Source organism: Thalassophryne amazonica, chromosome 8, assembly GCF_902500255.1.
Source record: "Thalassophryne amazonica chromosome 8, fThaAma1.1, whole genome shotgun sequence".
Lineage (NCBI taxonomy): Eukaryota > Metazoa > Chordata > Actinopteri > Batrachoidiformes > Batrachoididae > Thalassophryne > Thalassophryne amazonica.
The window spans coordinates 6,623,452-6,651,235 of NC_047110.1; the positions used below are offsets into that span (position 1 = coordinate 6,623,452).

Sequence of the window (27,784 nt, forward strand, 5' to 3'; positions counted from 1 at the left end):
CAGGACGGTGACCCTAAGCACACAGCCAAGATATCAAAGGAGTGGCTTCAGAACAACTCTGTAAATGTCCTTGAGTGGCCCAGCCAGAGCCCAGACCTGAATCTGACTGAACTTTTCTGGAGAGATCTGAAAATGGCTGAGCACTGATGCTCCCTGTCCAACCTGATGAAGCTTGAGAGGTGCTGCAAAGAGGAATGGACCAAACTTCCCAAAGACAGGTGCACCAAGCTTGAGGCATCATATTCAAAAAGACTTGAGGCTGTAATTGCTGCCAAAGGTGCATCAACAAAGTATTGAGCAAAGGCTGTGAATACTTATGTACACGTGATTTCTCAGTCTTTTATTTTTAACAAATTTGCAATAATCTCAAAATTTTTTCATGTTGTCATTATGGGGTGTAGTGAGAAGAATTCTACTCCATTTTGTAACAAGGCTGTAACATAACAAAATGTGGGAAAAGTGAAGTGCTGTTAATACTTTCCAGATGCACTGTATCTACATATTTTGGGTGGAATGAATGAAAGTGAACAGAGCACTTGTCTACGTGCTTACCAAAATCCACTGTGCACTTACTGAAATTATACTGATAACATTTTTTCTGACTTTTGGCATGTTATTGGTGCAACAACACCTGTGCAGCTACATGTATCTTTGCTCATATATCGGTTTATTTCCCACTCAGGTCGAGCGTGGATCTGTTTCCTGATAAATGTGTAACAACGTGTTAATAACTCCACTATGGAGTTCTTTTAAGATGACCGCCCCGTTCACTTCATTTATTCCTTCTGAAACATATTTGTGGAAATGAGTAGGTCATGCGTGCTAACGTGAGTACAGCACACACTAAAGCACAATGTTTTAATGTAACTAGTGGTTGGTTAAAAAGTGAATTTATCCTTTAACAGAATGTCAACACATTTTATACATATTTAGTTGAACTTTACAGGAAACAACAATCATCTTCCAGCACGAAGTTCCTCCTTCGAAGCTTCTTAATCCCAACGCAGTCTGACTCCCAACTCCTCACAGATTGACGTTTGGTCGGTGCCTCTTCTTGTCACTACGTGATGAGTTAGGTCGCTCCTTCACGTCATTTAGTAACTTTTTATGACAGCTGATGACACACTGAACTATCAGCTTCACTTCAGCATCATCAGGGTTCATTTGTCCCTGTTTGGGTTTGGGTCATGGTCCTGGTCATGGTTCTGGTCATGGTTCAGGTTAGTGCTAGCTTTAGAGTTTCCCTGTGCATCCTATAATGACACAAAGGGGCTCCCCACCTCACATATTGACATTCAGTCAAAATGGACCTTTTGTGTCTAAATGTGACAAACTGGGTGTGAGACTGCGTTGGTAATCTGCCTCCATGACCGCCTGAGTATCTGCAGGTTGGCAACTGCACCATGGTTCATCATGTGGGACAGCTGTTGCGTTTGCTCCAGATGTCGTGTCTTTAGCACCAGCGATATGAAATGTCTTCCTCAGCAATGGTTCTCAGAGACACTGGAGAACTTGCAGCAGAGCTGTCTTCCAGTTCATCAAGTAACAGTTCACCCGGTCAGTGGAACCTTGCACAGATGTTTAGACCTCAGCATATGGAAGCTGATACTGCTCTTCTCTCTTGTTACACCGTTTTGCTACAATTGCTAGGTACAGCACCAAGAGGATAAGCCAGTAACATGCATAGAGTGTGGTCCCTGCTATCAACAAGGCTTTCTCTGTCTCACTGAATGGCTCTTGTGTTTCAGAGTAGATTGTGTAAACCACACCTCCAAGCAACACCATCGCCCACACTGTGACGGGCACAGCGCCAATTAAGTTCACCACGATCTTCCTCCGACCTGAAGTGCCCCATCCGGCCTTGTTGATGGTGAGCAAGGCAAATATTTTGGCAGGAAGCAAGCTGGACATGTAGAGCAGAGAGTAGAGTGACATGAAGATCATGACCAGGCTTCCACGCAGGAAACAGGCGTAGGTGGCCTTCACCATCCCGACGAGCTGGACCGTCAGCAGGAACAGCAGGATGTTCCACAGCCTGCCTCGGTAGAAGAGGTGGATGACTGTGGCAACCAGGAAGAATGGAAAGAAACCTGTGACAACAGACTCATATGTCATCCAGAGGCTGTGTTTGTGGAACCACAGTGCGTTGTAGAGCCACTCGCGGAAATATGACTTGCTCCATCGAGTCTGTTGGTTAAGCCAACGCAGGTAATGGGTCGGCGTCTCAGTCTGGCACTGCGATCGTGCCGTGAATTTCGTTTTGTAGCCAAAACTGAGCACCCGGTTGGTAAGGTGGCGATCATCACCAAAGCTGCACTTGGAGCCAAGAAAGGTCTGATGGTACCATGGTTCCAGGAACTGCTGGAGGAGAGAATTCCTGTACATTCCTAAAGGGCCACTGATACACTGGACACATCCAAAATAGGATTGGCAGGCTCGCTCTACGTTGAAAGCCATCCAGTACCGCACACTGCTCAGAAACGAGATCCACGAGTCGTACTTGTTGAGAATCTGAAGGACAGGAAAGAATAAAAATATGTCAAAATCATGAAGAAACTTTTCAGTCCAGTGGTTAATGGGAGATCGACAGTACACCCTGGACAGGCCAAAAGCCAAATTTATCATGTGCACAAGTATCAAGTTGAAGAAAAGAAATTGATAAAATACGGTCCCATAAAATACAATCTAGAATTAGAGACACAGGAGAGTGCCTGTGTGTCCCAGGGTCAAAATATCTCTCACAATTTACAAAACACAAAATTTCCATGTCACCACCACTTCATGCAGGGTATGTCTTCAATTTCAGAATGAAAGCCACTTACCGTTATTAATTGTCCTTTCACCATGTGCAAAACAAAAAAACAAAGAAACAAACAAACCAATAACTAGAAGTCATCCAGAGAGTGCATACAGTGGCTTGCAAAAGTATTCAGCCCCTTGGTATTTCATGCATTTTAATTTCTTTATGGCATTTCAAATACAAAAAGTAAATCAGGCTTCTCAATATAAAAAAATGTTAAAATTATCTTCCTTAAACTCAAACTGAAAGTAAATCTCTACAACCTGACATAAATTAATTAAAAATATAAAAGCCAAGATGATGGGTTGCATAAGTAATCAGCCCCTTTGGTATAATACCTGTAAATAATCAGTTTAATTGCCAGTTTTCTTCAAACACATCAGGGAATGGATACATGAACATTTCCAAATCACTGAATATGTCTTGAACTGTACAACTTCATGATGAAGTGGTACAGAGGAGGATTTTCTTTCACCAAAACATCAAATCTAGGCTTGAATCTCAGATGTACCTTCTGGCAAAGTATAGCTGAACTTTCAGGTCTCCTTTTTAATAAAACCCTCCTCTCTGTACCACTTCATCCTGAAGCTGTATAACTGGGGATACAAAATGCAAAACATGCACAATATGCATAGACGTAGTGTTTGTATTTCTTCATAACTGATGTAAATAAAGTCCAAGACATATTCAGTGACTTGGAAATGTTCATGTATCCATCCTCTGACATGTCTGAAGAAAACTGGCAATAAAACGAATTATTTACAGGTATTATACCAAAGGGGCTGATTACTTATGCCACCAATCATCTTGTCTTTTATATTTTTAATTAAGTAATATCAAGTTGTAGAGATTCACTTTCAGTTTGAGTCCAAGAAAGATAATTTTAGAAATTTTTATATTGAGAAGCCTGATTTTCTTTTTGTATTTGAAATGCCATAAACAAATTAAAAAGCATGAAATACCAAGGGGCTGAATACTTTTGCAAGCCACTGTACCTCCACCAAGGCCACATACACACTGAACAAAAATATAAATGCAACACTTTTGTTTTTGCTCCCATTTTTCATGAGCTGAACATTTTTGATATACACAAAAGACCTATTTCTCTCAAATACTGTTGACAAATCTGTCTAAATCTGTGTTAGTGAGCACTTCTCCTTTGCCCAGACAATCCATCCCACCTCACAGGTGTGGCATATCAACATGCTGATTAGACAGCATGATTATTGCACAGGTGTGCCTTAGGCTGGCCACAATAAAAGGTCATTCTGAAATGTGCAGTTTTGCTTTATTGGGGGATCAGAAAACCAGTCAGTATCTGGTGTGACCACCATTTGCCTCATACAGTGCAACACATCTCCTTCACAAAGTTGATCAGCAGCCAGATGCCATCGAATGTGAGCATTTGCCCACTCAAGTCGGTTACGACAACAAACTGCAGTCAGGTCGGCAGCTGGTAGCCACTCACTCCATCAGAAGGTGGTCCCCTGAAATGGAAAGTGTCCTGAGAGACTGCTACAACACCACGGTCTGAGATGAGCTGATCAAACCATGTGGTCAGGACATAGAGGGGCTGACACACTGTCTGACATATTATCTTAACTTCTGTGCAGGCGTGGTCTCCCCAACCAAGACTGCCTGCTATTATCCTAATAACAAACCATGGGTAACGCGGGAAGTCAAAGCTGTCCTCAACAGGAAGAAGGCCGCCTGCAGAAGCAGAGACATGGAGACAATGAAGGCAGCACAGCGGGAGGTGAAACACTGCGTGAGGGAAGCAAAGGACAGCTACAAGAGAAAGGTGGGGCAGAAGCTGAAAGAAAGCAACATGAAGTCTGGAAAGATGTGAAAACCATCACAGGCCATAACACAAAGACCAGAAGGACAATGGAGAGGGTGAACAAACTTAACAACTTCTTCAGCCCGTTCAACCAGTCCATGCCCCCCCACCCTCTCCCTCACTGCAGCCATCTCTCCTTCCTTCAGCACACCTCCCCCCCAGACATCACAGCAGCAGACCCTCCCCACACACACACACCTCAACACAACCTCCTTCATACATCACTGAACCAGGTCAGAGGACAGCTGAGGAAGCTTCATCCCAGGAAAGCTGCAGGCCTGGACAAGGTGTGTCGCCAACTATTGAATTTCCTATGCCTCTGAACTGGGAGAACCACTACATCATATCTTCAGTCTTAGCCTGCAGCTAGGGAGCATGCCCACCCTCTAGAAGACATCATGTATTGTTCCAGCTCCTCAGAAGAACCAGCCCAGTGGCCTTAATGAGTTCCAACCAGTGTCACTTCACACCTGATGAAGATGTTGGAGCGGCTCTTCCTCAGCTTCCTCAAACCTGAGATGCAACACACCCAGGACTGTCTGAAGTTTGCATATCGGGCAGGTGTTGGTGTGGAAGATGCCATCCTTTCCCTGCTACACTGAGTCTGCTGGCACCTGGATAACGGAAGCGGTGCAGTGAAGATTCTCTTCCTGCCTTCAACACCATCCAGCCCCTTGTGCTGCAGGAAAAACTGAACAAGATGTGAGTGGACCTCTCTCTGGTCACTTGGATCTCCAGCTACTTCACCGACAGGCCGCAGTATGTCAGGCTGAGGGACATCACATCTGACACTGTGATCAGCAGCACTGGAGTACCCCAGGGCACGGTGACCAGTTCTGATCAAAGGAGTTGAAGTGGAGGCTGTGGATTCCTACAAGTGCCTCGGGCTGTGGCTGGACAGCAAACTGGACTGGACAACCCACACAACCACCTGTACAGGAAGGGACAGAGCAGGCTGGACTGTCTGAGGAGGCTGTGGTCGTTTAACATCTGCAGAAAACACCTGTGGATGTTCAACCAGTCCGTGGTAGCCAGTGCCCTCTTTTACACCATGGTGTGCTGGGGGTGCAGCACATCCAAGAAGGACACATCCAGGCTGGACAAACTGATCAGGTGGGTTGGCTCCATGGTTGGCATGAAGCTGGACTTTCTGGTGACGTTGGCAGAGAAGAGAACACTGGACAAACTGCTGAACATTATGGACAATGCCAGTCACACTCTGCACACTGTCATCAACAACCAGAGGAGCCTCTTCAGCTACAGACTGTCATGTTTTGGCCCCAGTCCAGCCCTGTGTCATGTTTCTGATCTTTTTTAAGTTCTTACATTTTTTGATTCTGTGTTCATTTCACGTTGTGTTTTCTTTATCTTTATTTCTTAGGTGTTTGGGTTAGGGTTAATTACTGCTGTTCCTTTGGTGTGTCACTGTCACATTTCTGTTGCTGCTGCTTTTGTCTGTCACGTCCCCCTGACACTCCACTCTTGTCTCCTGTCTTAGCTTTGTCTCATCTTGCCACGCCCTCTTCCCTGCACCTTCTTCACATCACGCCTTGATTACCCTCTGTGTATTTAAGCCCCGTGTGACCTTTTGTCCATTGCTAGATCACTGTGCCACCTGCCTTGTGCATTTGCCCTCGTTCCAAGCCTTCCTTGTATTGCCATACGTAGCTCTGTCCTTTCACCTTGTTTGACCCTTGCTTGCTTTTTGACCTCACTCCTGACTACGCCTGTGAACCTGCCTCTCACACTCTCACGAGTGCCACTAGCTTAGCTTATGTCAAGCTAAAAGTGGACGCTCTTGTTATGGCTGAACAACTCAACAGTTTCTGAGTATTCTGTGTTAGTACACGCCCGCGGCCAACGTGCTTGATGAATTCCTGCACAAAAAGTAGTTCCCAGATAATTGATAATGATAATTGATAAAAATTCCCAGTAATAAAATTATAAAGATAACTGAAGTTTTAAGAGTGGCCGTAATAAATATTTAAGAAACTTAAAGTTCATGAGCAACTTCACCTGTTATTGCTGAAGCACTTTGTAAACACTGACATGATGGAGTTTGATGCGGAAGAGTTCAGAACGATATGATTGGAATGTTTTGATAACCATTTACAGTTGGTGATGAAAGACTTGGGTGTTAACTTCGTGTTAAAGTCAGAACCAGAAGCTGCACTGAAAAACATCTATCTGGGAAGAGACACATTCTGTGTGTAGTTGCTCCAGTGAGAATGGCACTCTGGGCAGGGTGGCGAAAGTAGTCTGGTGAGCTCAACCTGTGAGGGCAAGCTATCCCACAATTGCATAATAGCAGAGATGTCGGTCCATTGAGAGCATCACTCTGAGCAGGGTACCTGCCTCTCCATGATTGAACCTTGCTTGTTTGTAGACCTCGTTTTTGCCACCACCCTGTGTACCTCCGCCAGTTGGATTGATATCCTGTGTACCGAACCTCAACCTGTTTTTTGATTAATAACGAAGGGATTAATAACGTTCTATTTAATCTAATCTAATCTAATCTAATCTACTCTAACAGCTCTGGTGGACATTTCTGCAGTCATCATGCCAATTACACGCTCCCTCAAAACTTGTGACATCTGTGGCATTGTGCTGTGTGATAAAACTGAACATTTTAGAGTGGCCTTTTATTGTGGCCAGCCTAAGGCACTCCTGTGCAATAATAATGCTGTCTAATCAGCATGTTGATATGCCACACCTGTGAGGTGGGATGGATTATCTCGGCAAAGGATAAGTGCTCACTAACACAGATTTAGACAGATTTTTGAACAATTTTCCTATCTCCAGGCCGATACACCAGGCTTTAGTGATAGGGGATTCTATCACCTGCAAAATCAGGTTACAGACACCAGCTGACATTAAATGTATTCCTGGGGCCAGAGCTCCCGACATTGCGCACCATCTTAGGGTGCTGATGCTGCAGAAGGGTAGACAGACTAAGAAACATGACATGAGATGTAGTCACATAGTTATTCACATCGGCAGCAGTGATGCAGGATGAAGCCCTCAGAGGTCCCAAAAAGGCCATAGAGAGGACTTGTGACCTTGCCAGAAAGATGTGTCGGCATCGATTAATAGTCTCTGGTCCCCTCCCCTCCCGAGGTAATGATGAGGCATTTAGCAGGCTGACATTGTTCAATAGGTGGCTGGCACAATTTTGTACACAGCAAGACTTTAGTTTTATTGATAACCGGCCTTCATTCTGGGGCCAAAGTGGCTTGCTGATGCCGGACGGCCTTCACCCTACTGGGCAAGGTGCCGCCATCTTGTCTATGAACATAGATAGAGCTCTACAGGGATAACATTAGGATTTTACAGCAGGCCCCGAAGCAGGTGATTAGAGACCATGCAAGGTTTATGACAAATGTGGGTGTAGAATCCATTAGCTTAGCGACGAAATTAGTGCTGAAAATCCACTATGGTGATAGTGCAGTTTATCTGCCAGGAAGGGAAATTCAACAAGTTGAGACTGTGGCCTGCTTCCGTGATATTGATATTGCTTCCAGCAATATCAAAGATTTTGTGTCTGCTACCTACAACCCACGTGGAATCTCTCAAACCTAAACCCACTTCCAGGCATCTTATATATGCTACTCTGGAACGATCCCTAAACCCAAACAGTCCAACCGTCAACTCCACTGAGGTCCTTAGTCTGGGTCTTATTAAGATCACTATCCTCAAAATCATTGTTGATTAATGATCTAATTATGGATCATCACTTAGATATGATTCGGTTATGTGAAACCTGGCTTAAAGCTACAACTGTCCTCGCCTTAAATGAGGCCTGCCCACTGGCATACACATTTAGTCACGTCCCTCGTGATGCGAAGAAAGGCGGGGGTGTTGCTCTTATTTATAAATCTAGGTTTACGAGGTCTGTCCAAAAAGTAACGGACCTTTTTATTTTTTTCAAAAACTATATGGATTTGAATCATGTGTGATTGCATCAGCCAAGTTTGAACCTTCGTGCGCACGCGTGAGTTTTTTCATGCCTGTCGGTTGCGTCATTCGCCTGTGAGCAGGCTTTGTGTGAGCAGTGGTCCACCCCTCTCGTCGGATTTTTATTGCGAATAAAATGTCTGAACGATTTGGAGCTTTGCTGCATCAAATTTTTCCAGAAACTGTGAGAGACCTCCAGGTGGACACCATTCGGAAAATTCAGATGGCTTTCAGGGACGATTTTATGGGGATTACACAGATTAAGGAGTGCTCCAGCCAGTTTAAAGACCGCCCACAGCGTCTGAGAGCGCGGTGCACTCCGAGCGCCGATCAACAGGCCGAAACCCCGCTGAAACAACCAGATCATTTCCAAAGTGAAGGCTTTGTTGATCCGGGACATCATGTGACTACCACAGAAATGGAAAGAGAGCTGGACATGCACTTTTGCGGCACATTCCACTGTTACAGGAGATTTTGTAATGAAAGATGTGCAGAGTATTTCGCACATCGGCACGGAGCCGCTCATGGCGCGCAACAAAAAAAAAAACACCTCCGTGTTGGAAGTCTCACAGGACATGTTGTGGCATGTCCATCTGTTACACAATTTCTTGGATACTCACTCGACTGAAAAGCCATCGAAAGCTGTCTGAATCTTCCGAATGGTTTCCAACACGGAGGTTTTTTTTGTTGCGCACAATGAGTGGCTCCATGCCGACGCGCGAAATCCTCCACACGTCTTTCATTACAAAATCTCCTGTAACAGTGGAATGTTCCGCAAAAGTGCATGTCCAGCTCTCTTACCATTTCTGTGGTAGTCACACGATGTCCCAGATCAACAAAGCCTTCACTTTGGAAATGATCTGGTTGTTTCAGCGGGGTTTCAGCCTGTCGATCGGCGCTCGGAGTGCGCCGTGCTCTCAGACGCTGTGGGTGGTCTTTAAACCGGCTGGAGCACTCCTTAATCTGTGTAATCCCCATAAAATCATCCCTGAAAGCCATCTGAATGTTCCAAATGGTGTCCACCTGGAGGTCTCTCACAGTTTCTGGAAAAATTTGATGCAGCAAAGCTCCAAATCGTTCAGACATTTTATTCGCAATAAAAATCCGACAAGAGGGGTGGACCACTGCTCACACAAAGCCTGCTCACAGGCGAATGACGCAACCGACAGGCGTGAAAAAACTCACGCATGCGCACGGAGGTTCAAGCTTGGCTGATGCAATCACACATGATTCAAATCCATATAGTTTTTGAAAAAAATAAAAAGGTCTGTTACTTTTTGGACAGACCTCGTAGCTTATTAGCTGTTGGGGGTCACAAATATGACTTGTTGGAGCATCTGATTGCTCAGGATATTATGCATTGCCAAGGTCAGAAGAATAAAAATCAGCTGTATTACTTTGTCACTGTATATAGGCCCCCTGGCCCATATTCTGAATTCTTAGATGAATTTGGTGCGTTCATCTCTAAGTTGTCAACTAGTGCAGATAAAATTCTGATCATTGGTGTTTTTAATGTTCATATAAATAAGCCTTCTGATCCCTTCTGCAAATCATTTATGGAAATTGTGGATGCATTAGGATTTCAGCAATGCATTCGGGACTCGGCGCACATTAGTGGAAATACCCTGGACTTGGTTCTCGCACGTGGTATTGCTGTCGCAAATATTGACATCATGCCTCTTACATCAGTGGTCTCTGATCACTCACTTATTAAGTTTACAGTTTCGCTGCCATGTTTAGTGGAACAACAACCTTATATATCACTACGACCAGGGCTTAATTTGAGGGGGAGCAAGCCGGCGCGCGCTCTGGAACCTCTGACGTTGGCTCCGCCAGCTATTTATACTGGATCCGTGATCCGCCACCTCTCTTGACTAACAAAATATAAAAAAAATAAAAAAATCACAGCGATTGCTCTCACTGCCAATCACACCGCCGCCCTCCTGTCTGCTGTGCGGAATTGCGCCAAATCTGGCAACAGGTCCAGAGGCTATGCTCGCTGTTTTGATCCGGATGTTGACCGTAGCCGCAGAGCTCCGTGGCCACCGAGAGAGGACTTGGATTCTTTGTGGGTCCCGCATCCATACCCCCGGAGGCAGTGAGTGAAGGGAGAGCCGCGCATTGTTTTCTGCGTGTCTGTTTATAATCTTCTCGCACAGAAGAAAAAAGAGAGTGTTTACACAAGAAAGAAAAGTGAGAAAATGTTAATGCCTGTTTGAGAAAAGTGTGTAGTGAGGGGTTTTACAGCCTTAAAACATCTATAATAAGTGTAAAAAATAGCGCTGACTACGTGGATTTCGTTTATCGCGGGTTATTTTTAGAACATAACTCCCGCGATAAACGAGGGACTACTGTACATCATTAAACAGGAATTTTTACTCTATCCGGATTTGGTGTGACTAGTGTTATTAGGCCTACAATACATGCCCAGTTTATTTTCGGTGTGGCGCAAAGCGTTGTTTGCAAGCCCCCCCGCCCTTCTTTTTTTTTCTGCACCGGAGCCACCCATCCTCTGTGCTCCGGGACCTCCCACTTTACAAATTAAGCACTGACTACGACGATGCATCAACTCCTCAACTAAGACTGAACTTGAAGTTAGACTGCCTGATGTCTTTGTTGTATGGCTGGGGGGCCTGGCTGCCTTTTTGTTTCTGTCTTTTGTTTTTCCTTCCAGGTGGCTTGCATTTGGGACTGAGTGGCTGTGTAGCTGAGTTTATCAGGACCTCACCCTGATCACCTGCGGCTCGTCAGGACTCACAGCTGTGGTGCATCTACATGGATTGGAACATGGTGGCATTTAAGACTGGAGTACACAGTGTGTATTTGCCAGAGACTCGACCTTGTGACCAGACGGGTGAGATCGTCGTCTCGAGAGCCATCTCATCATCAGTGGATGCAGAGAACGTCCAGGTTTGATGCATGGTCTGTGAAAGAGGAGGGGGTGAGGTCTCACGCTCGTCAGCACACTTCCTGAGGTACGTTAGATTTTGTGACTAACATTTATACAGTCAGTAAATATGGTGTCCCTCACACCTTATTATATTGAGCTGTATGTAGTCGTTTAATCAGCTTCCACTGCTGTGGAGTTTTGTGAACTGGATGTTCCATGCCTGCAGGGTGGGAAGCTGATTAGTAATTAAGCCAGGAGGTGTTTGCTGTTTGTACACCTTTGAGCGTTCTCTCTGTGTGTAGAGTGTGGACTCACATAATGATTCCTTCTTTCACAGACTCGGTTTGTCGTGGCCACCTGGGGGGTGTCGGCGGGGTCCTTGGGTCCGAACCAGTTCTGGCTCCGGACCGTTAGCGCTGCTGGGAGCGCACCGCAATCCACCACGCCAGACCGCGCACTTTTATATTTTTCACAGCACTGTTATGTTCATTAAACTCTGTTATCCTTTGTACCGTGCTCTGCTTATTTTATACTGGGTCCTTCAAACGCTGGTCGGTTCTCCGGGCTGCATCCGACACATAACAGTCTTAGCTTCACATTTGACAAATACCCAGTCAGTAGACAGACTTGTGGATAGTTTAAACTCAGTGCTCAAAACTACACTCGACATGATGGCACCACCTTTGTTAAAACCGTACCCCCCCCCTCCCCCCCCCAAAACAAACACAGTCACCTTGGTTTGGGCAACTGTTTGTTGTGATTTGGCGCTATATAAGAAAAAAGTTGATTGATTGATTGATTGATTACCTGTGTGACCTCAAGCATAAGGCTAGAGGTCTTGAGTTCAAAATTAGACGTTTTCCACCTTGCGTGGCATGATGCTATCTTAAACTATAAGCATGCATTATGGGCTACAAAGTGGACCTATTACTCTGATTTGATCAACAAAAACAAGCATAACTCAAAGTTCTTGTTCGACACGGTGGCAAAACATATTCATGGACAACCACCTGTAGTTCGCTCTCCTTTTACAGCACAAAATTTCCTGGATTACTTTGAGAAGAAAATTGAAGACATTAGGTTAAACATATCCCAGCATGCCTTAACCCACTACACCCTGCTATTTAGGTGGGTGCCATTACTGAGGTATTACCTAGATTTACAGAATTTGAGAGTATCTCACTAGGCATGCTAACAAAACTTGTAATGTCTATGAAAAGCACAACCTGTTTATTTGATCCTATACCAACAAAACTGTTTAAGGACCTGTGGTCCACTCTTGGGCTGACTGTGCTGGAAATTATTCATCTCTCATTAACTTCTGGATCTGTTCCTAAATGTTTCAAATCTGCAGTGATTAAACCATTACTTAAGAAATCTAATCTTGACGCTAGTGTATTGAAAAATTATAGGCCGATATCAAATTTATCATTTTGCTCTAAAATTTTAGAAAATATCATTCCACAGAGATGGCTCTCACTAACATGGTGAATCAGCTTCTGCTTGCAAAGGATTTGGACAACACGACAGTTCTATCTATGTTAGATCTCAGTGCTGCGTTTGATACCGTAGATCATCATATTCTACTCGATAGGTTGGAGAATCATTTTGGGATTACTGGGAATGCCCTTGCTTGGTTGACATCATACCTGACCAGTCATTCTCACTGTGTTTTGTACAATAACTCTACCTCTAACTGTTATGTGTCGGACGCAGCTCGGAGAACCGACCAGCGTTTGAAGGACCCAGTATGAAATAAGCAGAGCACGGTTCAAAGGATAACTGAATTTAATACATAACAGTGATAATATAATAAAAAGGTGCGGCCTGGCGTGGTGCGCTCCCAGCAGCGCTAACGGTCTGGAGCCAGAAGCTGTTTCGGACCCAAGGACCCCGCCGACACCCCCCAGGTGGCCGCAACAACCGAGTCTGTGAAAGAAGGAACCATTATGTGAGTCCACACTCTACACACAGAACACTTAAAGGTGTACAAACAGCAAACACTTCCTGGCTTGATTACTGATCAGCTTCCCAACCTGCAGGCATGGAACATCCCGTTCACAAAACTCCACTGCAGTGGAAGCTGATACATGACTAACAAACAGCTCAATACAATAAGGTGTGAGGGACACCACATTTACTGACTGTATAACTGTTAGTCACAAAATCTAACGTACCTCAGGAAGTGTGCTGACGAGCGTGAGACCTCACCCCCTCCTCTTTCACAGACTGTGCATCAAACCTGGACGTTCTCAGCATCCGCTGCTGATGAGATGGCTCCCGAGACGACGATCTCACCCGTCTGGTCACAAGGTCGAGTCTCTGGCAAATACACTCTGTGCACTCCAGTCTTAAATGCCAACATGTTCCAATCCATCCAGATGCACCACAGCTGTGAGTCCTGACGAGTCGCAGGTGATCAGGGTGAGGTCCTAACAGCCTCAGCAACACAGCCACTCAGTCCCAAACGCACGCCACCTGGGAGGAAAACCAAAAAACAGAAACAAACCGGCAGCCAGGCCCCCCCCAGCCATATAACACTAACCTTACTGACATGAAATTTGGGGTTCCACAGGGGTCTGTCTTATGCCCCCTGCTTTTCACCCTTTATATAGTCCCCTTGGGCACATATTGCAGCATTTTTGTACTATGCTGATGATACTCAATTATACATGCCGATAACTGCTGGTAATCTCATCCACATAAGATCCTTAGAAGATTGCCTTGCATCAGTGAAAAGCTGGATGTCTAGAAACTTCCTACTTTTAAACTCTGATAAGACTGAAATGATGGTTCTTAGTCCAGTGAGACATTGGCATCAATTTGATCAGTTAACACTCAGCCTAGGCTTGTGTGTCATACATCACACTGAAGTAGTGAGGAACCTTGGGGTAATTGTTGATCCTACGTTGTCTTTTGACCTCTACATTAGAAATATTATGAGGACTGCTTTCTTCCAGCTGCGAAATATAGCGAAGATTCGCCCCGTCCTGTCTATGGCTGATGCTGAGACCCTGATCCATGCGTTTGTCTTTTCTAGATTGGACTACTGCAATGTTCTATTTTCTGGTTTACTGCAGTCCAGCATTAGGACTCTGCAATTGGTTCAAAATGCTGCAGCCAGACCTTTGACATGAAGCAGAAAGTTCAACCACATTACACCCATTTTGGCATCTCTTCACTGGCTTCCTGTCCCAGTGAGATCAGATTTTAAGGTTCTGCTACTAGTCTATAAAATTGTTCACGGACTGGCACCTCCCTACCTAGCTGACCTAATTAAACCTTACGTACTGGCCCGGGCTTTGTCTTCTCAAGGTGCAGGACTACTTAGTGTCCCTAGGGTGAATAAAAAGTCTGCAGGTCATAGAGCTTTATCTGGTCGTGCCCCTGTTCTGTGGAATGATCTCCCTGCATCAATAAAACAGTCAGATTCTGTGGAGACTTTCAAGCCCAGACTTAAGATGCACTTATTTTCCCTTTTGTATGGCTAGCATACTGGCATAGTATGTTACTGTGCTTTTTAGCCTTTTAAATTAATTTTATTAGGAAACTGTGGCCTCAACTTTATCTAAATTCTGGGTCTTTTAGTGGAGCTTAGTGGCCGGCGATAACCTTAGTATTTCTTCTGTTTTTCTTGTTGCTTAATGCTGAAAAATTACACTATTATTTGTTGTCTTTCTGATGCTTGATCTGTTTATTTTTCCTTTTCTGTCTGTTTGAGGTGCAGCTCCATCCAAAGATGGGTGTGGCGTGACTTCTGCAAGCCTCCCGTCCTATGCACCGGCAACATTTCCTGTATGTTTGTTTTGGGAATTGTTTTGTAATTTTGGCCCAAGCAGAGGGTCACCCCTTTGAGTCTGGTCTGTTTGAGGTTTCTTCCTCCAATCAGTAAGTAAGGTTAGACCTTACCTGTGTGAAGCGCCTTTAGGCAACTTTGTTGTGATTTGGTGCTATATAAATGAAAATTAATTGAAATTGAATTGAAAATATTTGAGAGAAATAGGTCTTTTGTGTATATAGAAAATGTTTTAGATCTTTGAGTTCAGCTCATGAAAACTGGGAGCAAAAAACAATTTTATGTGTTAATGTCACAGGGGCCTTGTTTTTTTTTTGTTTTTTTTTTGTTTTGTTTTTCTCTATTTTTGCTGTGCTTGTCAGTTGCATGTGATCGTTGTGTTTTGGTTCTTTTGCATGTGTGTGCTTTTGCATGTTTTGGTTTTCTGAATGAAGTGTAGGTGTTAGTAATTGCCCCATGAACTTCTACCATTGGCCCCTGTGGCCCACAGACTGGGTTAAAAGTGCAGAGAGTGTGGGTGTGGGAGGAGGACTTGGAGCGGGGAGGCGCGCACGAGAGGAAGCCTGACGCCAGGTGGAGGGACAGGATGGAGAGAGACACGTACAACACCTGCTAAACACTTGCTGGGTGTGGAAGCACAGGGAAGGAGAGACGCGGATTGCGGCCGGAGGCTCAGGAGATCGAAAGGACAGGACACGTGCACAACGCTCGCTATATGGTTAAGTAAAAGGGACATGTCCCAGACTGCTTGTGTGTGTGCGTGCACACCTTTTTGAGATTGCGCGTGGCCCTCAGCCCCTCCCTCTGATCTGTACAGCTGGCTGTGTGTGGAGGTACGGAGGAGGGGAGACCCAGACCGCGGCCGGAGGTGCAGGAGACGGAGAGGATGAGATGCATGAGCAGCGCCCGCGAAGTGGAGGTCTGACCTGAGCCCCGGGACCACTCGGACATTGCGGAGTATTGTCAAAAAAAGGGAGGGATAATCTTTCAGCTCCCCACTGTCACCGCCCAGCTCTATGCAGAGTCTTTTTTATTTTAAAAAAGCAAGATCTTTGTGATTTTATTCTTTTTCACTGAGGCTTTGGGTTTTTTCTTTTCTTTTTATTATTTTTTTTACCAGTTCCAGACATTTTATATTCACTCTTTGTAGTTTTAGCTAAATACTTATTTTAATTGTGAATAAACTGTTTTCAATTTTGCCAACAATAGCTTGGGCTGTTTCTTAGAAGTTGTACTTGATGATTAAAGGACCCTGATTGGTGACGTTTATATTTTTTGCTCTGTGTATGCAACAGAAACTATGTTCTGAATCAAATTCAGTATACAATTTCCCATTTTCGAGGATATTATCCAGTTGCTCACCAAATTTCTTCAATGTGCTCTCACAAGGATTTGTGTTAAATTTTTTGCCATGTGTCAAAGGTTCTTCTTGATCTTGGTGTCAGAATATTTTCTAAAATTGTATCACTTATTTCCTGTAACATTATGTATCTGCTCATGAAATTTCATTGAAGTCTGATCATTACTTTTTGAGGTATCATGCTAAGAGTAAATGGTAAAAATGGACTGCATTTATATAGCACTTTTCCATCTGCATCAGACGCTCAAAGCCCTTTACAAATAATGCCTCACATTCACCCCGATGTGGGGGTGCTGCCATACAAGGCGCCCACGACAACCGGGAGCAATAGGGGATTAAAGACCTTGCCCAAGGGCCCCGAGTGATTTTCCAGTCAGACTGGGATTTGAACCGAGAATCTTCTGGTCTCAAGCCCAATGCCTTAACCACTAGATCATCACCTCCCCTGAAAAACAAACTAAAACAAAGTAAAATAAAACAAATAAACAGATGAAAACACTACCCCATAATTAAGTGTTGCTTATAATATATTTATTCATTTAGAGTTCCATTTTCATATGGTTTGAGAACTAGTTTATGAGTTTTTAAAGAACGTTTGCCACAAACCTACAAACAGAAAGAAATGGCAACAATCAGACATCTTTGATGGACATAAATTGAAAGATTAGAACAGAGACCTGCTCAATTTACAACCCCAATTCCAATGAAGTTGGGACGTTGTGTAAAATGTAAATAAAAACAAAATACAATGATTCGCAAATCCTCTTCAACCTCTATTCAGTTGAATACACCACAAAGACAAGATATTTAATGTTCAAACTGATAAACGTTATTGTTTTTGTGCAAATATTTGCTCATTTTTAAATGGATGCCTGCAACATGTTTCTAAAAAGCTGGTACAGTGGTATGTTTACCACTGTGTTACATCACCTTTCCTTCTAACAACACTCAATAAGCGTTTGGGAACTGAGGACACTAATTGTTGAAGCTTTGTAGGTGGAATTCTTTCCCAATCTTACTTGATGTACAACTTCAGTTGTTCAACAGTCCGGGGTCTCTGTTGTCGTATGTTGTGCTTCATAATGCGCCACACATTTTCAGTGGGCAACAGGTCTGGACTGCAGGCAGACCAGTCTAGTACCCGCACTCTTTTACTACGAAGCCACGCTGTTGTAACACGTGCAGAATGTGGCTTGGCATTGTCTTGCTGAAATAAGCAGGGACGTCCCTGAAAAAGACGTTGCTTGGATGGCAGCATGTGTTGCTCCAAAACCTGGATGTACCTTTCAGCGTTGATGGTGCCATCACAGATGTGTAAGTTGTCCATGCCATGGGCACTAACACACCCCCATACCATCACAGATGCTGGCTTTTGAACTTTGCGTTGGTAACAATCTGGATGCTCTTTTTCCTCTTTTGTCCGGAGGACACAATGTCCATGATTTCCAAAAACAATTTGAAATGTGGACTCAGACCACAGCACACTTTTTCACTTTGTGTCTGTCCATTTCAAATGAACTCGGGTCCAGAGGAGGCGACGGTGTTTCTGGATGTTGTTGATGTTTGGCTTTCACTTTGCATGGTAGAGTTTTAACTTGCACTTGTAGATGTAGTGACAAATTCTGTTAACTGACAATGGTTTTCTGAAGTGTTCCTGAGCCCACGCAGTAAGATCCTTGATGATATTAAATGTGGGGCGACACAGTGGATTAGATGCCTCACACTGTGAAGGCTGTGGGATCGCTTCCCGTCTGGACTTGTCTGTGTGGAGTTTGTATGTTCTCCCCTTGTTTCCGTTGGTTCCCTCTGGGTGCTCCGGCTTCCTCCCACATCCAAAGATACGCAGGTTCGGGGAATTGGAAACTTGAACTTGACCGCAGGTGTAAATTAATTTGTTGGCCTGTGTTTGGCCCTGCGACAGACTGGCAGCCTGTCCCGGGTGTATATAGCTTCTTGACCAGTGAGCACTGGGATGGGCTCCAGTGCCCCGTGGCCCTTCACTGGAATAATTGGGTTTAGATAATGAATGGATATTCCATGGTGCTGATCAGCTGTGGCGTCTTTGTCAGACTCTGAGTGGCTCCCCTGAGACCACATGGGCTGAATAAAATTCTCTATCACAGATAAACTTAAAAGAGTTTTCACCTGCACATCTCCACCAACACCTCCCACCATCGGATCCTCCTCGAGGACTTTCAGCATTTCTATGGTACACGCTGGATCTAGAACTGTGTCTGAGTCACACACCTGAAAAACACACAAACACACAGGTTATTAGAACAGCACTCTGAGTGTCTCCATGAAAATCCCAATGGGTCAGCTCTTACAGGCTGAAAGGAAGGGGAACCAAAAACCAACTATGTATCCAGTTTGGAAGATGACGTCTGGACATGTGTTAATACGTTATGACGGAAGTTACTTGTTAAGGGTTTTTTTAAGAAGTCCTTCAGTGTTTGTCTGCTCTGGGTGAGTTTCTCAGAGTGAGCTGGAGGACGCCAACAGGGTGATGACATCATCCTTTAAGTTTTCCACAGTAAGACACTTACTGGTGTTTTCAGATTTATGTGATTAGAAATATTCCACTCATAAAAGAAAATAAACATTCATCAACAGAGCTGATTGTTTTACACAAAATGAGTGTAATGTGACATTCAGTGACATCATGTTCAACAATGTCATGATAATAATAATAAATTTCATTTATAATGCACCTTTCATTAATAAAAATCTCAAAGTGCTACAGGATAAAATAAAACCAATGACACATAAGAAAATAAAAACAAAATCTTGAGATAAAAACAGTCAGCAGAATAGAATAAAACCAAAATAAAATGATAGAATAATAAAACAGAATAAAAAGACTAAGGTGCAACAGATTCAAATTACTGAGACCTGTGGCAGGCCTGTCTAAACAAGTATGGCTTTTTTAAAGCTTCCACAGTTTGTGGAGCCCTCAGATGGTCAGGGAGGGAGTTCCAAATATGGGGGGCAGCTGAACAGAAGGCCCTGTCTCCCATGGTGTGAAGTTTGGTGTGAGAAGGGCGGAGAAGATTAGTGTTGTATGAACGGGAGGGTGTGTGGAGAGTGAGGCGGTCTTTGAGGTGAGCGGGGGGCATTGCCATGGATGCATTGGTGGGTGATGAGAGCAATCTTAAAATAGATTCTGTAGGTGATGGGGAGCCAGTGAAGGTTATGGAGTATAGGTGTGATGTGCTCCTGTTTATGTCCTCTCATTGGAATTCTAGCTGCACTGTTTAGAATGTATTGGAGCCTTTGAAGGTTTTTTTTTTCCAGAGATCCCAAAGAGCAGGGAGTTACAGTAGTCAAGCCTAGAGGAGAGAAAGGCATGGACGAGTTTTGCAGCATCAATGATGATGTCGTACTGCAGTGAGTGTAGTTTCAAGTTGCTGAAATGGTTCAGTTTTTGTTGCCTAAATATCCATGAGTGGAACTGGAAAGAAGTGAAGTCTGCATCACCTAAAGAACTACCTGAGGAACAGCAGAGGGCAGAGACAAGCCAGTGACCCGGTGTCACACCTGGTGTTTACCCCTCAGAGAACACGGCCTCCGGACAGGAACCAAATCATTGATGATTTTGCTCTTAACCACAACAACAGGTGCATTGTGCTGTTATGAAGACATCAATGGGAGGGGAAAGATTTTCTCTCTGCCTGCTGTTGGCATTTTTCTCCTGAGGCTGTAGACTACATGTGTAGGTCTGTGAATATTTGTACTGAACAGTAGCCCAAGTTTGTGTGTGTGATTTTGGTCGTTCTGTATGTCGTTAGTGACTGTCACAGATCAGAATGTGGCTATGTGTACACACGCCTGCGAATGTGGCAGAGGTTTAGCAGAGAGTCATCGTGACACATGAGCCCATAGCACCCTCATAAAAATGCCAAGCTCCCCCATAGCACCTGCAGGAGAAATATTTCTGGAGCCGCCACTGCTGAACAGAAAAACTCAGGCCTCCTTGGTGGCTTTTGGAGAACTGAGGCACTCAGCTGATGGCCAGTCGTAGCCACCGGACCTGCAGAGTGGTCAGTACTTACTGTCTGAGATATCCACATGGTTCAGGTTAATTACTGGATCAGCTAGAACACTTGACCTTTGACCTAGTGCAAAGGCACCAAGGCCATGCACAAGTTGGCAGAGGTCAATGAAGTCTGTTTGCTCTCGTAATATTCACAACAAAACAGCACTGAGTTGATTTATTATTGGTTATCTGGTGTCTGTCTGACAAAAAACTGGAGGAATTCTCTGATCTCTGTCATTACAGAGAACACATTTTTCTGTGAATGTAAGTTGCTTCAGAGGACAGCAGGGGGCGCTGTCCATAGCAGAAGGTTGGTGACTGAAGCTGTAAGTGGTGCTGAAGGTGCTGCAGCTGCTCTGTCACACCGACACCGTTCTTCCCGCTGAATGGCGTCTCTGTTCCACGGCCCGCCAAACGCAACAGTCAGCACATGAATAAAGGCCATTTACCAGACCTCACCACGGGTCTGAGTCACAGACTTCCAACACACTTTTGTCTGTGACGTTAAAGATGTTCTTGAGAAAGAGGAAAAAATCAATTCTGGTCCAGACTGAACAGCAGCAACATGAGGGAAAAAATGTGAGACTGTCAGAGAGACACGTGAGCGTGGCTGTCGTGTCAGTGCGCCTATGGTTTAAGTGCTCGTCTCAGAGGTCACATTGATACTGATGTCAAACGGGGGGGAGGGGGTGGGGTGTATCCCCTCAGCTCCCCCCCTTCCACCACCAACGGCCCAAAAAAGAAAAGACGTGAAGAAACATATATGAAGAAAAAAGAAAATAGAGCAAATAAAGCAAAAAAAAAAAAAAGAAAGTTTTATGTTTGCCCCAATTTCTTAGTCATTATCTTCTACTGACAAAAAGATGAACATATCTCACTGTGTTCAACAATATGAAATAACTTTAATAATACTGTTATAGATTAGTGTTTTTGATTCACAGCCAATCTGTTAGAGATTCACTGGTGATTTCGCTGGTCAACACCATTTTTCTTGCATGGAATTTTTCAACGGATCACATCACATTTTTCAGATATGAAAACAAATTTTATATATATACGAGGTCTGTTAGAAAAGTATCCGACCTTTTTATTTTTTTCAAAAACCATATGGTTTTGAATCATGTGTGATTTCATCAGCCAAGCTTGAACCTTCGTGCACATGCGTGAGTTTTTTCACGCCTGTCGGTTGCGTCATTCGCCTGTGAGCAGGCTTTGTGTGAGCAGTGGTCCACCCCTCTCGTCGTTTTTATATTGCAAATAAATGTCTCAACGATTTGGAGCCTTGCTGCATCAATTTTTTTCCAGAAACTGTGAGAGACCTCCAGGTGGACACCGTTCGGAAAATTAATATGGCTTTCAGGGACGATTTTATGGGGATTACACAGATTAAGGAGTGCTCCAGCCGGTTTAAAGACCGCCCACAACTGCTGAGAGCGCGCTGCGCTCCGAGCGCCAATCGACAGGCTCAAACCCCACTGAAACAACCAGATCATTTCCAACATGAAAGCTTTGTTGATCCGGGACGTCATCTGACTTTCACAAAAAGGCAGAAGGCGTGGACATCAACACTTTTTTGGCACATTCCACTGTTACAGGAGTTTTTTTCATGGAAAGAAAAGCGGAGGGACGCACCACGGAGCTGTTCATGGCGCGGCACAAAACCACCTCCGTGTTGGTCTCACAGGACGGCTTTCAGGTGGATTTCAGACGGCTGTCGGTTGCTTTTCAGTCGTGTGAATATCCGAGAAATTGAGCATGAGCTGGACATGCCCCAACATGTCCTGGGAGGCTTCATCACGGCATTGCTTTGCGCCATGCGGCTCCACCGCGACGCGCGGAACTCCGCTCCTCTTTGCATGACAAAAACTCCTGTAACAGTGGAATGTGCCGTTCATTTCTAAACTGGACGCTGTCTTGATCCGGTATGTCGTCTGACTAGCACAGGAATTGTGAAAAGACGTGGACATCAGCACTTTTTCTGCACATTGAGACAGACGTGCGGAGGAGTTCCGCAGCTTCAAACCAAAAGTGTGCAAAAAAAAAAAAATAAAAAATTAAAAAAATTACACAAAAAGGTGACACTGTCACTTGACTCCGCAGAGAAACTTGATGTGTGTCTCGTGCCTCATGCACTATATCTTCTTCTTATTCGTTATCATAAGTGCACCGTTCAAATTAAGTAAAAAGATTAAGTATTGTAAACTCAAAGTTCTAAGAAAATGTTCTACTTACTTAAATGTTTCAATTGTGTGTAACATGGTCTTGCTTTTTGAGTAAATTAAACTCAGAGTTTTTGATTGTCTTGAACTAATTGTATATTAAGTAACTAAAACTTCAAAGCATAACTAATTATTAAGTAATTAAGTAATTATATATGAAAATATTTGAGTTGACTTAATGTCCACTTTAGCAGGGGTGGTGGTGAAGTGGTTAGTGCACTTCAGTTTCAGTGCAGACGGTTCCCTGTTCAAACCCCAGCCCTGCCACATTTCTCAATGTCATGTGGAGTTGCGTCAGGAAGGGCGTCCGGTGTAAAACTTGTGTCAGCTCAACATGCAGATCCACCTCGGATCTGCATGTGGCAACCCTGAGTGGAAAAACAACGGAGCAGCTGACGGGGATTACTTTTACTTAATGAACACTTTAATTGTAATCATAGCAGCCGGTCTACTCTGATCCGTCAGATCTCAGAAGCTCAAGCCTGGGTCCCACCGAATAATAAGCCATGAATAATGAGCCACGCATGGGTGTGTCAGCGATTATTTGAAGAATGACCCATGTTTTCATCTATCACGTATCCACTATGAAGGTGCCTCGCTGTACCCCGCTTGTGCCACATAGCAGCCTCGAGTGGGCCATGACCGACCTGTCATTAGAGCTTTGAATGGCTCATATCAGCTACACTAAGCCACACAGTGCCATGATAGCACCATGTTGGCACACGTTTAGGCATGATGGGTTTGGTCCAAACCTCCAGCCCTCCCACACCAGGTCCCTTTAAAGTCTGGGTTTTCAATAAGCGAAGTGCACATCTCAGCCCGGGCGGTGCATTATGGGTAGGCTAAATTTTTCAGCTACCAACCCACAAGCTATGGCGGCGGAAAGCAGCGAGGAGTGCTGTGATTTTGATAATTTCAACCACTGGAAAGTTGACGATTTAAAGCGTTTTTGTAAGCTCCGCGGATTGCCTGTTAAAACCAGGACTACGTACGGCAGTGGACAGAAACGGGAAGAAGAGCTGGTTGTGCTTGCGTGTGCTGCATTGGTACAGAAACTACCGTTAGTGCCAACAAAGGAGGAAGAGCACGCTGCTGTCGAAAACGACCCGTGCTTGATGATAGTTGGAGACAAACAAATTTCTGACCCCTTGAAGGCAACTGACGGATGGTTAGACGAAGTCCAAAGACTGAAACTGTGGATATTGCAGAATATTTGCTAAGCAGGGATGAGAAATTGCTACTCCACTGGCTTCATAATGACGACAATGTCGGTGAGTCCATATAACCTCTTTGGTGTCACGTTTGTTTTGATAAGTTGACAGACATACATATGTGCATGCATGCAGTTTGTTTATAGAACATGTCAATTTTATAATATTATGCGCCACGTCATTCATGGTGCGACATTACAGTCATAAGCCAATGCACGAAAACGGTGGCACGGTTTCAGGATGTTGACAAAATAAATGTGTGCAAGAAACTTACAATTTAGTCCGTCTTTTACGTCCCTCTGGATCTTTCTTTTTTGTGGTGAAATTGTGTAGAATGAACGGAGGTTTACAACCACATTTCTTCTTCTTTCCATCTTTGTTTGGACTCTGCAGAGCTTTGCAATCATTTTCAGCCAACTTTCAAGCCTATGAATTCCATTCGAGCATTTGAAAACAGCACAATGCGCTCCTGTCATTATTGTATGTGTCACTTAAGGCTTAAAGCCTTTGAAACAATCCTTGTAAAAGCCTTAACTTTTACAGTCCGCTAATGCTACTGTATTCAATGGGAGCAGTGTGAGTGTGGTAGCGGTGATTTTTGCCCCCGTTTGACCCACGCATGCGCAGATGCGATGCGCACTTTGCTTATTCACAGCAGCATTTAAGGATGTCACATTTTTAAACTAAGTCCAAAAACAGATGCTCCAGTACAGACCTACGGTTGTGCACTGTGCGCCAGGCTGCTGTCCCCCTGTAATGCACCAGACCAGCTGGAACCGAACCAAGGGTTCCTCGACAGCCACCTCTGTGCTCCTTCTCACTGGCTTCCTTTCAATCCGTGGCTCACTGGCTTTTGTTTTTCCCTGGCTTTAAACACAGTCATTTTCACACCGTGATCCCACTTTTAACTTTGTGTTCATCTGTTTATTTCTGCAAAATCACTCTTTTGCATCTGCGCGCTGCCGTTCTCCATACACAATGAGGTGGCCGCTTTAATTATCTGCTCTCTCTCACAACTCATGTGGATCACTTTCAAATATATATATATTTCTTTATTTCTTCCGCAGCTTCAAGTCACCGTGATACAACTTTTAACTTTGTGTTATGTCTTCAAAATCAGTCTTTTGTGTACTCTCCTTCTATGTTGCTGCACAGCTCTGCACTGCTTTTCGCTGCTTCACTGAAGTTATTTCTTCAGCTGATTTAACCACACAGCCACTTTCACACTTTATTCAGTATTCACATTTTGCAATTAACGGCTTGCGGATAATTCAGGTTTTGGGGGTTAACAGCTTTTTGGCACTTGGTTTTAACTGGAAGACAAACAATTGAATCCATAACAGCAAAATGAGAGTGACTGAGGAACTTTTGATTGAGATATAATGCAAAATGTACACAACATGGGATTTTCAATATTAAATTCAAATGTCCACAAAATCCACAATCCAGATCAGATCTGGATCAAACTTTGTCAGGTGATAGTGAGTGCCAGTCTGCACCCCACTTTCAAATATGAGAGTGATTGAGGCACGTTTGATTAAGATATAATGTAAAACATAACCTCCATCCAACTTCGCTGTCAACAGTAATGAATATTTTAGTTTGTTTAGATTTAGTTTGTATGGAATAAAAGTCACCAGATTTGATGTTCATAGCTAGATAGGAGTATTAGTTGCTAGGAAAGGTAGAAAAGTTACACAATCTAGTGGCAAAGTTGCTAAATTGGCAACACTGAGACCGAGGTTAGCAGACAGGATGTGGCGGTGCAAACTGAAAACAACCGCGCGGTCGCAGTAGGCGACAGAGGCAAAGCAACGATTTTCAATCAGAGCGGGCATTTAGCAGCAGCAACACACAACGGTCAGTTAGGAGGAGTAAAATAGATGAGAAGTCTATTTTATGCAAATGCTGAGTGATGGCACACGGTGATGGCCAATCAGAGTCAAAAGGCAGCGTGATGTCAGCAACCTGCTGCGGAGGTGAACACTCTGTCCAGTTGGCTAAAACCCAGGCTCTGGCCACGGTTTGGCTGTCGGGTGAATGAGGCCCACAGACTATCACATGCACAGCGACTCCTGCTGGCCTCCATCACAAGCACATTAACGCCACGTCACCATGAGCTAGGAACAGCCAGGTTTTTGGTGACTCACATTGTTCAGAAATATACCATTTGTCATAAGATCCAGATATCATGGAAGGATGAACGATGTTGGGGACTGTAATTTGGGAGCGGCTCAACACCGGTGACGTGCCCTGCCTGTTGGCTTTCATCCAGAAAAGGGACGTTGAGGTCAGTTACATGTCTCCCAAATACCAGCACTCACACAACCTTCACACTGAGTGAGAACCAAAATCATGGTGAGTCCCTGTGAGGCCTGAGTTTAGGAGAGCGTCTCATCAAAGACAGGAGAAGGTCCTATCTGGGTCATATGAGCCAAGAACCTCCTTCTAGATCAACAGAGGGAGGAGTCTGAAGTGAACAGAGGTCAGGAAAAGAGGGAAAGAGAAAAAGACAACACCAACATAAGTCCCTCTTCTCATCCAAGGCCCAGTCACCACCACGGACATCAGCACAAAGAAGAAGTAACCAAGGCACACCACCAGAGAGAGACAGACAAACCTAACCAACCTCCAGAACCACAAAGAGCTGCCAAGGACCTCAAGGAGGCCAAGGACCTCAAGACATTTGCAGAAAACAAGCAAAAAGTAATTTGGAAAACACCCGGCTATGATCCTTCTGACAAAACCGATCATCACCATATCGGCACACTGCTGGAACCTGATGTGGTCCAGTGTAACCTTCACTGGATGACAGGGAAGACCACTGGAATCCAAGACAGCCATGGCAATCGATAATAATAAAATAGTAATAATTCTTTAATAACAATGAATAGTAACAAAAGTTGATTATTTTTACATTGGAACTGTTCAAGAATCAGGTGCAGCTGCGTGTCTATAAAAAGACGTGTGGTTTCCTGCCAAGCCTGCAAAAGCTGAAGTGTTTTCTGTTTCCACCGTGCTCACGGCAGAAACGTGCCACTAACGGTTAATGTTTGACAGCAGCAGACTGGTCCACTGAAGAACAACATGACATCCTCATATCATAAGAACGTGTCAAGATTTGAGTTTTGTTTGGTTGTTTTTCTTTCTTTCTTTTGATCTGTTTGTCATGTTCATATTTCATTGGTTTTGGTTTGTTTATTCTCTTGCAGTGTTTTTATGCTTGGGTCTGTCTGTCTCTGCTTCTCTTGTCTCTCTCTCTTGGTTCTGATTTACTGATTGTCACCTGGGGTTATATAAGCTCACCGGGTGTGTTTGTTCCTTGTCAGTTTGTTGTGCCTTCTGCCTTCATTCCAGCTCTGTTCCTGCATTCATAGCCCTGCCTGCCTCATTGCGTGTTCCTGACCTCCAGCCTGTTGCCTCGACCACGCCTTTTTGCCTGATGACTTTTGTACTGCTGCTTTTCTTTAACTGCCTACTCGTGTACCGACCTCTGCTATCCACTACAGCAAAGCCTTCTAAAAACCAGAGCTGTTTGTTTGAGCCGTGGATTTGTGTCAAACAATTCCTGACCACCCAGCCTGTCAGAACGAAAGAGTTTAAGATTTTGTATTAGTGGTGGTGTGTTGTGTGGGCCGCTGAAGAGGAGGTACTGCTGGCCCACCACCACCAGAGGGC

At 44.3% G+C, this 27,784-nt stretch overlaps 1 protein-coding gene across 1 annotated transcript in view; it reads right to left on the reverse strand.

The window, feature by feature from the left end:
• Nucleotides 1-1,422: 1,422 nt before the first annotated feature.
• Nucleotides 1,423-27,784, reverse strand: part of has3 (hyaluronan synthase 3) — a 43,296-nt gene continuing 16,934 nt past the window's right edge. The window contains exons 3-4 of the mRNA XM_034175572.1: nucleotides 18,786-18,887; nucleotides 1,423-2,511 (exon numbers count right to left, since the gene is read on the reverse strand). Coding sequence (XP_034031463.1) covers nucleotides 1,582-2,511; nucleotides 18,786-18,887 — 1,032 coding nt within the window. The 3' untranslated portion in view covers nucleotides 1,423-1,581. The remainder of the gene's footprint in view (nucleotides 2,512-18,785; nucleotides 18,888-27,784) is intronic.